Source organism: Eubalaena glacialis, chromosome 2 (genome assembly GCF_028564815.1).
Source record: "Eubalaena glacialis isolate mEubGla1 chromosome 2, mEubGla1.1.hap2.+ XY, whole genome shotgun sequence".
NCBI classification, from domain to species: Eukaryota; Metazoa; Chordata; class Mammalia; order Artiodactyla; family Balaenidae; genus Eubalaena; species Eubalaena glacialis.
The window spans coordinates 182,313,880-182,327,404 of record NC_083717.1 but is presented as its reverse complement, the minus strand read 5'-3'; the positions used below and the strand labels follow the sequence as shown (position 1 = coordinate 182,327,404).

Genomic DNA, 13,525 nt, shown 5'->3' with positions numbered 1-13,525 from the left:
GGCTTCTCTTTGTTGTGGAGCACGGGCTCTAGGTGCACGGGCTTCAGTAGTTGTGGCACTTGGGCTCAGTAGTTGCGGCTCACGGGCTCTAGAGCGCAGGCTCAGTAGTTGTGGCACACGGGCTTAGTTGCTCCGCAGCACGTGGGATCTTCCTGGACCAGGGCTCGAACCCGTGTCCCCTGCATTGGCAGGCGGATTCTTAACCACCACACCACCAGGGAAGCCCTGAGCTGTTTGATATTTTTAAGATTGCTGTCCTCCTCGTTGGGAGAGTAAGTGGCGGGGAAGTCACCTTTTTTGAAGGGAGGCCAAGAAAACATAATTTGCTTGGGAGATTAATGAGAGCCTGGAAATTTTAAAAATTTCAAAAATGATTTTGTAGCCACCATGCTAAATTTCAAATTAGATTGTAAGCTCTTTACTCAGAATGTGCAGCTCCTTTTGGAACTGAGGAGCTGATCCTTGCCTATCTGACAGGAAACTCCCCCGACTACCTCCTCTCCCTCTCCCCGCCCTTCATGGTTCAGCTCTTGGAGTTTCCCCAAGCAGCTGGTCTGCGTCATGCCTTTGCATATTCTGTTCCTTCTGCCTGGAATGCCCTTCCCCATATTTTCCTCCTTGAAAACATATACCTGTCACACTCTTGGTGAAGGTTTTGTCTCCTCCTCCTTCTCCTCCACCCAGCCAGAGCTACACGCATCTTTGTTAGAGCCCGCACCATGTTAAATGGTCTTGAAGGACCAGAACCTCCATGAGAAAAGGGGCGCTGTCTCCTAATTCTGAGGAGAGCCTCTTCTTCTCAGCTGAACCTCTGCCAGGGCCCACCTTGCTGCTCTGAGAGCGCTAGGCTCTCTTCACGTCTTGAATCAAGACTCTGGTGCGTGGACTTCCCTGGTGGCGCAGTGGTTAAGAATCCGCCTGCCAGAGCAGGGGACACGGGTTCGATCCCTGGTCCGGGAAGATCCCACATGCCGCGGAGCAACTAAGCCTGTGCACCACAACTACTGAGCCTGGGCTTTAGAGCCTGCGTGCCACAACTACTGAAGCCCGCACGCCTAGAGCCCATGCTCTGCAACAAGAGAAGCCACCGCAATGAGAAGCCCATGCACCACAACGAAGAATAGCCCCCGCTCGCCACAACTAGAGAAAACCCTGGTGCAGTGATGAAGACGCAATGCAGCCAAAAATAAATAAATAAAATAAATAAATTTAAAAAACCAACAAAACAAAAAACAAACAACAACAAAAAGACTCTGGTGCGTTGCCCCAGCGTTAGGAGATCGCTGAACACAAAGGGACGTGAATCCCACACAGCACTAGGGAGTGGTTTGTACACTCCTCTTCAACTCTGCAGCCCCTTGTTTACATAAACATCTTTGCAAGCCTAGGAAGTAAAAACCAATGAAAGAGGAGAGGTGAAGAGTCTAGAGGTTCTACCAAAGCCCTCAGTTGGGTTCTGCAGAGTTCTGTTTAGAAAGCAGTGAACTTGGGGATGGGCATGGGTAAGTTTTCTCAGACAGTGTTTCTCAACTGAAAGCCTGTTTTGTGTTTGGGAGATCTAGTTAGGATACGAGTTTGGCCACTGTAACAAAGGTCAGAATAACAGCGACTTGAGCAGAACAAGGTAAAAGTTAATGTTTCTCTCTCGTGTACTAGTTGACCATAAGCAGCGCCCAGGGCTTGTGGCAGCTCCTGGGTGTTAGAGACCAAGGGTCCTTGTGTCCTCAGTAGATGGCTTCCACCTTGTGGTCTGGGACAGGTTGCCAGTATCTGTCAGCACAGCCACATCCCGGCGGGTAAGGTTGGATGAAGAGGGACTGGACGGCAAGCTTATCCCCCCTAAGGCCCTGGTCCAGATGCTGCGTGTATCCCATCAGCTGTAACTGAGTCACATGCAGCATCTAGCTCCCAGGGGCCCTGGGAAGCTATGTGCACTGATGAAACCTGGGCATTCTAATGCTAAAGAAAGAAGGGGAGAATGAAGGGGGCGACTGGCAGATTCTGCCACAGGCAGGGACAGGCCTACCCTGGAGGGTGCAGCCCAAATGCCTCTGCCTGTCATCGAGTTAATTCACCATTTATTGTCACTCTTTGCCAGATGTTGTGCCCGGCCCTGGGACTCAAAAATAAATGACACTCAGGTTCTTCCTTTAAGCCTCTCCTTAGAGTCTAGAAGGGATTGGGGTGCTCAAGGTTGCTGGGACAGCTGGGGGTGGCTTGGGATGGGGCATGTCGGGGAGGAGATCCACAGCGCTTAGAGATCAGTAACGGCCAACACTGTTCCCAGAGCACGGCAAAGGCTTGGAGGAGTGAACCTGGCTGGCACGTGTGGAGAACTTGGCCAGGACCTGTGTTCCATGCTAAGGGATTTGGGCGTCACCCCGTGGTGATGGGGCTGGGTAGGGAGGTGGGGGAGGGTGAACCGGTGAGTCTCTTGAGATCTGACCCCAGCTGGTCTTCTCACTCACCACACCCTGTTCTCCAGACACTTTGTTCAATGCAAAGGAAGCTTGCCTTTGCACCTTTCCAATGCTATGCTGTTCCCTCAGCCTAGTTTACCCTTCCCTGTCTTGTTTGCCAGTCCAGATCCTACTCATCCTCTAAGGCCCAGCTGAGTGGTGTGGTCACTCCAGGTCACCGCATAGTCCTTACTAAGAACTCATTAGCTCCATTCTGCAGTCTTGCTATGGTCACAGTACTGTGCCCATTTTATAAATGGGGGAATTGATGCTTCAGTATGCCCCTGGTCCCACAGCTAGAAAGATGCAGCAGGTAGCAGAGGTCCTGATCTATTGTCCTTTCTGCTTGCTGGCCTGGCGATTCTGCTCCCGGCAGCCGTTTCCAGATGCAGGGGCAGAAGATCAACAGCAGGGAGGTGAGCTGGAGGGGCAGGGAATGATGCGGACTAATTCAGAATAATGCGGAATAATGTGGAATAATGGGGAGAGAGGAATCCTCAGCTCATGTGTCCAGAGAGCCTTTCTTAGAATTACCCCCCAAAATGCTGAGGTTAAATCCTAGGGCCAAAGTCACAGAGCAACAAACTGAGATTTAAATCTAGGACTCTGAATCCCAATTTACTTTATTTTATTTTTTGGAAGCTTAAAGTATACAGAAAAGAAATTCAAAGTATACTGATAGTCTTACCACTCAGAAATAACCACTATTAATATCCTGATATATATATATATATATATATTTTTTAATTTATTTCCAATTTTTATAGAAGAGTTCATTTTTTCTAAAAGTAATATTAAATGATTCTGCTCAATATAAATAATTCAAACTTGAAAGATGAGAGCTTAAAAATTATCCCAAATATTATCATTCAGAAATTCCTATCGTTTCCTCCAGTGATAATCATTCTAGATGTCTCTGTAGGGATACAGACAGATTTAAAGAAAAATAGACACACTTTTATAAATAGTGATCATATTCCTGTTTAGTAGAGTAGCCACTAGCCACATGTACCTATTGACCCCTTGAATTGTGGTAGGTTTGAATCAAGATGTGCTATAAGTGTAAAGTACACAATGGATTTAGAAAAATTAATATGTAAAAGGATGTAAAATATCTCAATAACTTAAAAAATACTGATTACTGGTTAAACTGATAATATTTTGGATATATTGAGTTAAACAAAATATATTAGTAAAATTAACTTCACCTGTTTCTTTTTTCTTTTTTAATATAGTTACTACAAGTTTTAAAGTAACATGTGGCTTGCATATATTTCTATTGGACGGCAGTGCACTATTTAGAAAATAAGGTGTTAGTAAGTATTCATGGAAAGAAGAAACTGAATCCGAAGGAATTGTTGAGCTCCAAATAAATGCTTCACCATGTGACAGTCATTTCCTAAAGAGTCCAATAAAGCTTTTTTTAAAAAAATATTTATTTATTTGGCTGCACCGGGTCTTAGTTGCGACATGTGGGATCTTTTAGTTGCGGCACGTGGGCTCTTAGCTGCAGCATATGGGATCTAGTTCCCTAGTGACTAGGGATCGAACCTGGGCCCCCTGCATTGGGATCGTGGAGTCTTAGCCACTAGACCACCAGGGAAGTCCCCAATAAAGCTTTAAGAAGATTGGAGTCATGTTTGTTTTTTTTGCTTAAACATATATTACAGTGTTTTGAAAGATGAGGGCATGGCCCCCTGAAGTTCCTCCCAGTTTTTGACGTATTATTGTTTTTGCATCATATTAATTTATAACAGTCATGTTCTGTTTTGTAATTCTCGTAGGCCTGCAGGCCTCTGCCTACATGTCCTTCATCCCTGAGCCCTGGATTTCTTTATTAGCTGGATTTCATTCTCAGGAAGGACTCATGCTTCTGGGAGGAAGCTGCTGTTTGGGCTGGCCTGTCCACGTGGGCTTTGCTCCGTATCCCCGGGCTCTGTGCCGACATGGCCTTACGGCCCTCGGTGTTGATGCGGCCACGGGGCAAGCCTGATGTCCTCCGCATCTTGTAGGCAATTGCTTTCTCTTCTTGGACAGCTGAAGAATTCTTGTGTTCAGTAGCCTAACTCAGCTCTGTTTTTGTGTTGCTTGGTTCCTCCCAGGACCCTCGGTCTCATCTCTAAAAGATTATTTTCGGCTCCACAGTGCACAGACAGAGGCACTGCTGAGAACTATAGATTCAGCAGCTTTGGGTCACTGACCAGAGCACTTGGAAAGGCTCTTGTTACAGCTCTCGGCCTTCGGTAGACCTACTTCCCAAAATCTCAGTGGGTCCTCTGTGATATTTTTTTTTAGTTAATTTTAGATTACACAGATAATGGGCAAACCTGTTCTCCTTTCTAGGGCCAGGACATTACAGATAAAGCTAAAGTCTAATTGGCCACTAACCCCCGTTGAGGTTCTCCTTCCTGTACCCCCGTGGTAACTACTGCCATGGGTTTGAGGCATATCCTTCCAGACCTTTAAAAATTGCTTTTATATTTTCATACAATTATGTTCTGTCCCTTCATAGAAAAAATAGTCTGTGTTCAGGCTGGTGTATGAATTGTTCTGGGTTTACTCAGAGCAATCTGGATGTGTGGATTCCAAAGAGCTGCTCCTGGAGTGAGGTTTTTATTCTAATTAACAAGCCAACACAGACATTAACAAAGTTACAAGTATAAGTAATGCACTCTTAGGAGCAGAACCTTCATACAAACATTCCCAGATATCATGTCTGTAGAGCTTTGACTTTTAGGCAGAAACAGACTGCATGCATTCAGGTCATTTTGACACAAACTTGTTTTAAGAATCTGAGTACACAAGACTTTCTATCAGCTCATGTCCATGTATAAAGACCACAAAAGAGCTAGAAGATTTCACTGCATTGTCTCTGAAAAATACAGAGTATTGGGTTTTGTGTGTTTTGTAGCGATCATGCTGAATAAATCGTAAGACAACTTTGTGTTTTCTACTGAACTTGAGCTCTGTCCACATTAACGAGTATCCATCTTTCTAGTTCAATAAATACGGGACAGAGGAATGAATGCTTGAGCTACCACCCTTTTGCATTCATACTCTGGAACATTCTTAATTAAGAGAATTCACTGTCAGATGGCCCTGAGGTCCTTGGGGAGTTCCCAGCCCACAGACCATTCCTCACCCCCATTTAGCTTCTCACTGTGTTCTTTGTAGATGACATGGCAGAACTCCTCCTTGGGGAATCAAAGCTGGAGCAGTTCCTGAAGGAACACCCCCTGCGGCAGGGGGCCAGTCCCCGAGGCCCCAGGCCCCAGCTGACTGAGGTCCGCAAGCATCTGACCGCTGCCCTGGACCGAGGGAACCTCAAGGTACCGTGCGCCTCGGGATGAGGGCTTAGAGGGATATGCTGGCTGTACCTCCTCTGGGCAGCGTGTGCTCGGGAAGGATGCCCAGGGACAAACTGGGCGATGGGCGGAGCACATCTGTGGCTTGTCTTCTGAGGAGCAGGCCAACTCCCTGTGCAATTGATGTGGGGCTTCCAGACCAATAGGTTCTCTCTGATGAGAGTCTCTAATGACACATTATCCTGAGAAATGGCACTAATCTTCCCCAGGTGCTTGGAATAAAGCTGTTATCTGGGGCCCAGGACTCAATCTGACACTTTGTCCTCCTGAAAAGAGAGAAGTTAATCAGGAGTGTCACTTACCGCACGATATCCTGCCTAAAATATGCAGCTCGTGAATGTCCCAGGCCGCTCTGGCCCAGAGTGGGGTGCATATTGGCGCCGGCAGGCCTGGTACCCTGGTGTGGGAGGGAACCAGGGCAGGAACTTCCGTCTGCCCGAGCAATGACCCTAATCCTCATGGCACAGGAAACCCTAAGCGCTGCCCTTCTCTTCATCTTCCCTGTTTCCTGGTCTGTATATCCAGCTTTCCCTCTCCCCCTCACGTCTTTCCTTGCTTGCTTCGTTGAATCTCTTTCATCTTGCCTTCCCTCCCCCCTGCCCCCTTCCCCACCCTGTTACCTCACTTACTGGTTTCTGGACACTTCCCTGCCTGAAGTCTGGCTCTTACTGGTTTCCTGAAGTCAGTCTTGTTCAGATAGCTGACTGCATCCCACCATTCCTGTCAGCTTCTTTAGGGTCCCTTTAAAATCTCGGATGTGTTCTCTATTGGGGAAGGGCAGTCTTCAGTGAACTTTTAAAGCTCTGACTTCTTCCTTTCTTCCTTCCTTCCTTCCTTCACTTTTCTTCAGAGTTAGGGACAGTTGTCTCCATGTCAGTTGTTCTTAACGAAGTTGGTTCTGGTGACATTGGTGGGTCCTAATCAGTGGGAAAGGGTGGGGGGACCTCATAGTGACAGCTGGTCAGACTCAAGTGTCCTTCCAGGAGGTATAAGGGTGAGACTCTGTGTTGGGGGGAGAGGTTGAAGATCACTGCTCCAGGCCTGGCACCTGGCTAGTTTCTATCCCACTTCGAATCCCCCTACCTTCATCCGGAAAAATTAACCTTTAATTTTACCACATGCTCATAGTTTTTGCTCTCCATCCTCCACAACCCAGTGCGGTAGTAAGAACATTGAATTTCAACTTAGAATTCTGAGTTTGCTTTCCAGTTGAGGATTTATAAGCTGTGTGACCTTGGGAAGTTACTTAACCTCTCTGAGCTTCACATTTTTTATCTGTAAGTGTACTTAGCTCAAGGTCGTTTTGAGTCTCAGGTGTAGAAGTTCTTTCACAACTGAATAGCACTAGATACATGTCAGTTTTTGCTATTTTATTGGTTCTACCTAGAGAACTTTTCTCCTGTTGCCATTTTTTAGCTCCCTCTGCCTTATAAAGAGTGTTCCAAAGTCGTATTGCTCTTGCTTGGGCGGGTTGACCCACTCACACTGGCTGATGTGAAATTTCCTCTCCTCTTGACCTTAAGTTCGGGTGTCTCCTAGCTGGGAGCTAGGGAAAGCCCTGTGCAGACACAGGTGCCCACAAAACACAAGTGAACTGAGGCTGGAGAGACCAGAGCGAGGTAGCCGTGTGGTGGCAAAAAGAGCCTGGACGAGGAGTCAGGAGGCCTGGCTTCTGATTCAACTCAAAGAAAGTTGCGCTTGTCACAGGCAAGGTAACATGGCACCGGGCTGGAGCTGCTCCCCTCTCCCCCTCAGCCCAGGGGCCTTGGCCAAGCTGTTTCCTCCTCTGCACGAGGCCATAGATTAGACTTGCCCAGCAAGGCTCCATACTGTGCATCCGTACTGCGCCTCTACTCTTGGAATTTTTTCAAGCTCCTGCGTATTTTCCATCTGGCCCTTCAAGTTTACCTTTTTTTTTAATTAAAAAATTTTTTCGGGTTTAATTTTTAAAACTTTTTTCTTGTGGTAAAATATAAATATCATAAAATTTGCCATTTTAACCATCTTTTAGGTTCAGTGGTTTTAAGTGCATTCATATTCAGCTCACCACCATCCATCCCCAGAACCTTTTCATCATCCCAAACTGAAGCTCTGTGCCCAGCAAACACGAACTCCCTCCCCCTCCCCCTGCAGTTTGCTTTTCAGCCTATGGGTCTCAGTCCTGGGGAAAGAGGGAGGACACAGGAATCTCCTAGGAAGCCTTTTCAGTGTACCCAAGCCTGCCCTGTCCCCTTCCCTGGTGGGGAACCCCTGTGGTGGATGCTTTTTTTTCACAGCTCTTTTTCTCTTTTCTTCAGTCTGCTTTGATTTCTTTCTCTGTTTCCAAATATAATTCTGACGTCTTGCATTGGTGCCACTCCCTCCGGCCACTCTTAAAACACTTTTGCTCCCTTCATTCTCTTGCCTGTTCTGTGTCCTCTGCGGTGCTGCCCCTGTTCCCTTTCAGGGACTGCCTGGAAGCCGACCACCTTGGCTGAAACAGCGGCTTCGCCATGCTCTGGCTGGTTACCTGTGCATCGCCCACCCCGTCTCAGCCAGAGATTACAGGATAGTGCAGCTTCATGGTGTGCCTCTGTAAGCTGGAAAATCCGGCCTTGTGTAGCTGGGGTTCCAATGAGAATGCCTAGGAGAGGGTGATAAATCTGTTTCCTTATATAGATGGCTGGGTCGCCTCTTCTTTCCCCAGTGATGAGTGGGGCTCGAGGATGGGCTGAGGATGAGGTTGGTGGGTGTGGACTGGGGAAGCCAGCCTCTCCCGATGGAGAGGAAGACGAGCCCATCAGAGTTAGAACTTGCAGCCTCTGGGAAGGGACCTGGGTCAGTAACCATAGCAAGCTGGAACAGCTCAGTGAGAAGTGTGTCCCTGGAAAGAAAGCAAGTCCTGATTTTTGCACCAATTTAGAAAGCCTCTCTCCTTGGGTTATTTGGGTTCCAGTCTGTGGTATACCCCCAGTGCCATGAGCAGGACCCACCAGGATGTCCGTGGAGCCTCCTTTTCTGAGACAGGTGCTCGTGTGTTTTGTTCATAATGCACGCCTTCCATTCTTGACCCAAACCTGAGGCCTGAGGGGAGCCTGCTTTATAGCAGATTTATTGAAGTATAATTCACGTGCCATGTAATTCATCCATTTAAAGTGTACAATTAAGGAGCTGTGCAACCATTACGTCAATTTTAGAACATTTTCATCACCCCAGAAGTAAACCTGTAAGTATTAGCCGTCATCTCCCATACCCCCATCGTCCCAGCCCTAGGCAACACTAGTCTGCTTTCTGCCTCAGCAGGCTCGACCGTTCTGGCCAATATATGTCGCCTGTGTGACTGGCTTTTTCACTCGGCGTCATGTTCTTGAGGTTTACCCATGTGGTCCCAGGGGTCAGTACTTCGTTCCTGATGATGGCTGAGTAATATTCCGGGGGACGGCGAGACCACCGTTTGCCTCCCCCCTCATCAGCTGCTGGCCACATGGGCTGTTTCCGCTCTGGGGCCCCTGTGAGCAGTACCGCCAGGAAGGCTCCCACGCCCGTCTTGGTGTGGAGAGCCGCGGGGCCCCGTGGGAGCATCACACATCATATCGTAGGAAAATGTTTTTTTCTCTCCTTTTCCTTCTAGTCAGAATTCCTACAAGAGTCCAATCTGATCATGGCCAAGTTGGATTATGTTGAAGGAGACTATGAAGCCGCTCTCAACATTTATGCCCGGGTGGGCCTGGAAGACTGGCCGCTGACGGGCGTCCCCCCTTACAGGTTGCGGATGGCCGCGGACGCCTACGCCACCAAAGGTGAGGCCCACGCCTGCTCTCCTGGGGGCCGTGCCCCGGTTCGCGCTGTCTGGAGCTGCAGGGCCTCCCTGGATCCTGGGCTTTGACCCCTGTGCCCTTGGCTGGGCTTAACCCCGGCAGCTCCTGGCGAGGCCCCTGGGGTTGCCCCACCACAGGCATTGGATCATTTTAAGCCCAGCGACATGGCGTTTCCTTAGAGCTGCGGCCCCTCAGTTATCCCCAAAGGAACAACATTGCAGTAAAGTTTCCTGATGATTAATGTACAGCTTAAGTAGGGACCGTTCTTGGTAATTAAGATGCCGCACAGCGTATATACAGGGATCCTTATGATATGGCCAGTTGGCCATGTGGCTGATCTCATTTTTATTCATCAGTGCCACCTCTGGGATAATTAAGGCTCAGTGGTCACTGAAACAGCCAGCCATGCGGTGTTTACCTGGGGGCCTAGGGGCTCAGGGGATAGAAGGGGGAAATGTTGCCCTGGTTGCCACAGAGGAGTTTGTAATCTAATGTGAGGGAGTGCAGTCCCACGGGGAAAAAAATGACAGAAAGCCAGGACACACACATTATTTGACCTTTCCAAGTTTCTACTTCCTCATCTATGAAATGAGTGTAATCTCATCCACTTCATAGAGTTATGAGGATTAAGCCACATAATGTATGTAAAGCACTTACTAAATGATATTTTTAAATGTCAGCCCCAAACAAAACAGCAAATGGAAAAAGCCAGGCCCGGTAACAGCTTTTCAGAGGCAGGAGAGGTCACTGTAGGCCAGCAGGGCCAGGAAGGCTTCCTGGAGGAGGAGGGACACTTTGAAGTAGATTTATAAAGGCCTCAGTAAGAAGGAGACCCTCTGAAAGAAGCTCCTCTCCTTCCTACCACCTACCATCCAAACCATGCAATGTGGCTGACTGTGGCCACACAGAGGCCCGGACCCTGGGTGGGTTGACCCTCTAGAACAGCATTGAGCTGACCACTGGTATGCAGCCGGCTGTCTGCCTTGGTTATCCTATGCGATGTTGAACAAAGACCCAGCCAAGGCACACTTAAAGAGCCTTGTGACAGGGGTGACATATTCACCCAGTTCCCTGGGGAACCTTGCTCAAGCACTTTTAGGTTCCTCTATTTAATCTTCTCAATGTCCCTGTGGGCTGGGAAAGGATGCTGTCACTCTGACAGGGCACTCTGGCAGTTTAATGGGCACATCAGGGCTTCTGAGGGCCTGGGCCTGGGCGTGCATCTGTCTGAGGTCTGTGCCACACAGCTGGCCTCTTTTCTCGCTGGTGTTCACCTAGCACCTCACATGCCTTAGGCTTATGGGAGCTGTGTGTGTGTGTGTGTGTGTGTGTGAGAGAGAGAGAGAGATTTGGGGCCAGGAACAATATTGTGCAGCAAGAACAAGGCTTCCTCTGGCAGTTTCCAGTCACCTGATTGACCTGGGGCCTGCTGGCTTGTAGCCAGGAGTTGGTTTGTCCTTTGGGGGAGGAGCATGGCTCTAAGGCCTGATTAGCACCAAGAGCTCAGGTCTTGATTTGGGCTCTGAGACGGCCTGGTGGGGCAGACTGTCTGCAGGTGGCACCACCAGCTTAGTCTCACGGCTGCCATGCAAAGTGGGCAAGGGGGACGGGAGGCTTGGTCCCCGAGTCTGGCCCTGGGTGGTGTGTGATGAGCAGTGGGCCCCAGCCACGGGGCTGAGGCATTTGGCTCTTGGGACATGCTGGCTGGCTCATGGGAGAAGGGAAGACCTGTCCCCTCACTTCACCAGAGTAAGACTGGGCTGGAGCAAAGCCCAGGTGCACCTTGGATGGGCATGCACCAGCCCACGCCCCTCCCCTGTGCCACCTGTATGCTGCTGTCGGCCGGGGAATTGACCTGCACACTTTCACAGGTCACCTCAACTTTTCCATGGTCCCCTGAGGTCTGACTCGACCCAGTGTCTCAGCCAGAGTCAATGTCCATGAACTCCCACATCTGCTCTTGCAGCCATGGCCGGGAGCAGATTCCCCTGGCCAGGTAATATAGCCTCGGCTTGTTGGGAATCAGAAGCCAACATCATTCAGTTATGAGAACCTCCTACGGGCCAACACCACGTTAGGGTTTTATTGTCTCTTTAATCCTCCAAACCCCTAATTTACAGACAAAGGAAATGAGACTGGGTGAGGTTACTAGGAATGATATGGTGCCTACTGTGTGCCAGGCACTGTGGCCCTCATTTGGGTATGTCAGCCAAGCTTCACCATCACCCTATGAGGTAGACACTATTATTTTCTCCATTTTACAGATGAGACAACCGAGGCACAGGGATGTTAGATATGCTGCCCGGGGCCCTACAGCTGGGAAGTGGTAGAGCCAGGACTCGGCCTCAGTGGCTGGTTCCAGAGCCCATGCTCTCCTACTGAGTGGCGGGAGGGGGACTCAGTTTGAAGAGTGTTCAGCTCCAAAGCCCACGTTCTTAATTACTCCGCTCTGTTGGCACGTGGATGGGAATGCGCTCAGGGCAGGTAAGGTTTCCGCAGGTAGAAAACATTCAGGTCACTAGAGAACACCCTAGATTTGTATCCACACCCCTCCTCTCAGCCCCACCTCTCACGTTCTTCTCCCTTAACTCCTTGCCCAGGTCCCTTGCTGTAAGTTCTGGCCCTTAAGCTCACGTGTCCTGTCTTCTGTGACACCCTCCGGGGCTCACCCATTCAGAGGCCATCGCATTTGATAGTATCACAGCCCAGTAGGTTAGAACTACTCAAACGTCATATTAGAACTAGTTGTACTGCGATCAGACACTCCTGCCAGTCTGTGAGTTCCACTTCAGGAGGAACTGTTTTGTTTGTTTGCCATCCTCAGAAACTAGCACGGTGTCTGGTGCCTAATTGGTGCTCAATTATTGATTGAAATTTATAGAAGTTCCCTTGCTCAGATTTCTACCAAGGTGCCCATCGTGTAATTCAGGTGATTCTGGGTGCCTTTGCTTCTAGCTGTCATGGTCAGGTGCATTTTCTTTGCCCAGAGGTAAAATACTGAGCATATTTCGATAATTCAGACTTACTCGCTGCCAGTTACGGGGTATTCCTGTAAGAGCATGTTGACATCACACCATGACAGAGGCTGGCATGGATCCCTTCCCCAAAGGTTATACATTTCAGTTCATTTCCATTATCAGAGAGCCTCTAAATGGATCTCAACTCCCCCCCTCCACCCACCCATTCCCCCAGCGCCTTCCTCCTATCTCTTAAAACTAAGTAGAGAAACAGAGAATGAGAATAGAAGACATGGAGAAACTCTTTAGCTTCTGGTAGAACTGGGTTAATCAAGTGAGTAGAAATCTTTGCTCTGGGTACAGATTGAGATATCACGTGAAATCTCCAGGACACCGAATGGCCACAGATGTTCTTTTCCCAAATGGGGAGGCTTGGGAACAGTGAACACATGGTCACTGTCTATTTTGGGACTTCAATCTGCTGGACATCGGCTAACTTTCTGCAGCTAGGACAGTGGGAGCTGTAAGTGGCTTGCCTTCCTAGAGATGGCCTTTATAAATAGCCTTGGCATGTACCCTGTTGTAACAGAGGGACCACAAATGCATTGGTTCCAATTTGAGGGATGGCCTGTGACGGTCCTGCGATGGCCCACCTGGTCACGGTGGGTGGGCAGCTGTGTTCTGCGAGGTTGCTGTCCCGCCCCCGTCTGCCAGGGTGCAGTCCTCATCCGTGTGATGGATGCCTGAAGCTGGGTGGCTGGCGTGTCGCAGCTCGTGGAAAGGGGAAAGGAGAGAGATGTCTGGGGTGAGCGGAAGTAACACACATCAGCCATGCTGACAGTCCGTTGGTGAGAAGTTACTATAGGGCCATAGCCACCAGGCACTTGGGAAAGAGAGGAGACTGGGGGGACATGCAAGCCTCTCATTAGACATGTCCATCAGAGCTT

The 13,525-nt window shown here is 49.0% G+C and overlaps 1 protein-coding gene across 2 annotated transcripts in view; it reads left to right on the top strand.

The window, feature by feature from the left end:
* The window catches only part of TTC7B (tetratricopeptide repeat domain 7B), a 237,217-nt gene that overhangs the window by 17,710 nt on the left and 205,982 nt on the right, over positions 1–13,525 (top strand). The window contains exons 2-3 of one of the 2 annotated variants that reach the window (XM_061181165.1): positions 5,634–5,788; positions 9,435–9,603. In XM_061181165.1, the coding sequence (XP_061037148.1) occupies positions 5,634–5,788; positions 9,435–9,603 (324 nt within the window). Of the gene's footprint in view, positions 1–5,633; positions 5,789–9,434; positions 9,604–13,525 lie in introns of those variants that run through there. The other variant, XM_061181166.1, reaches the window with a different exon arrangement.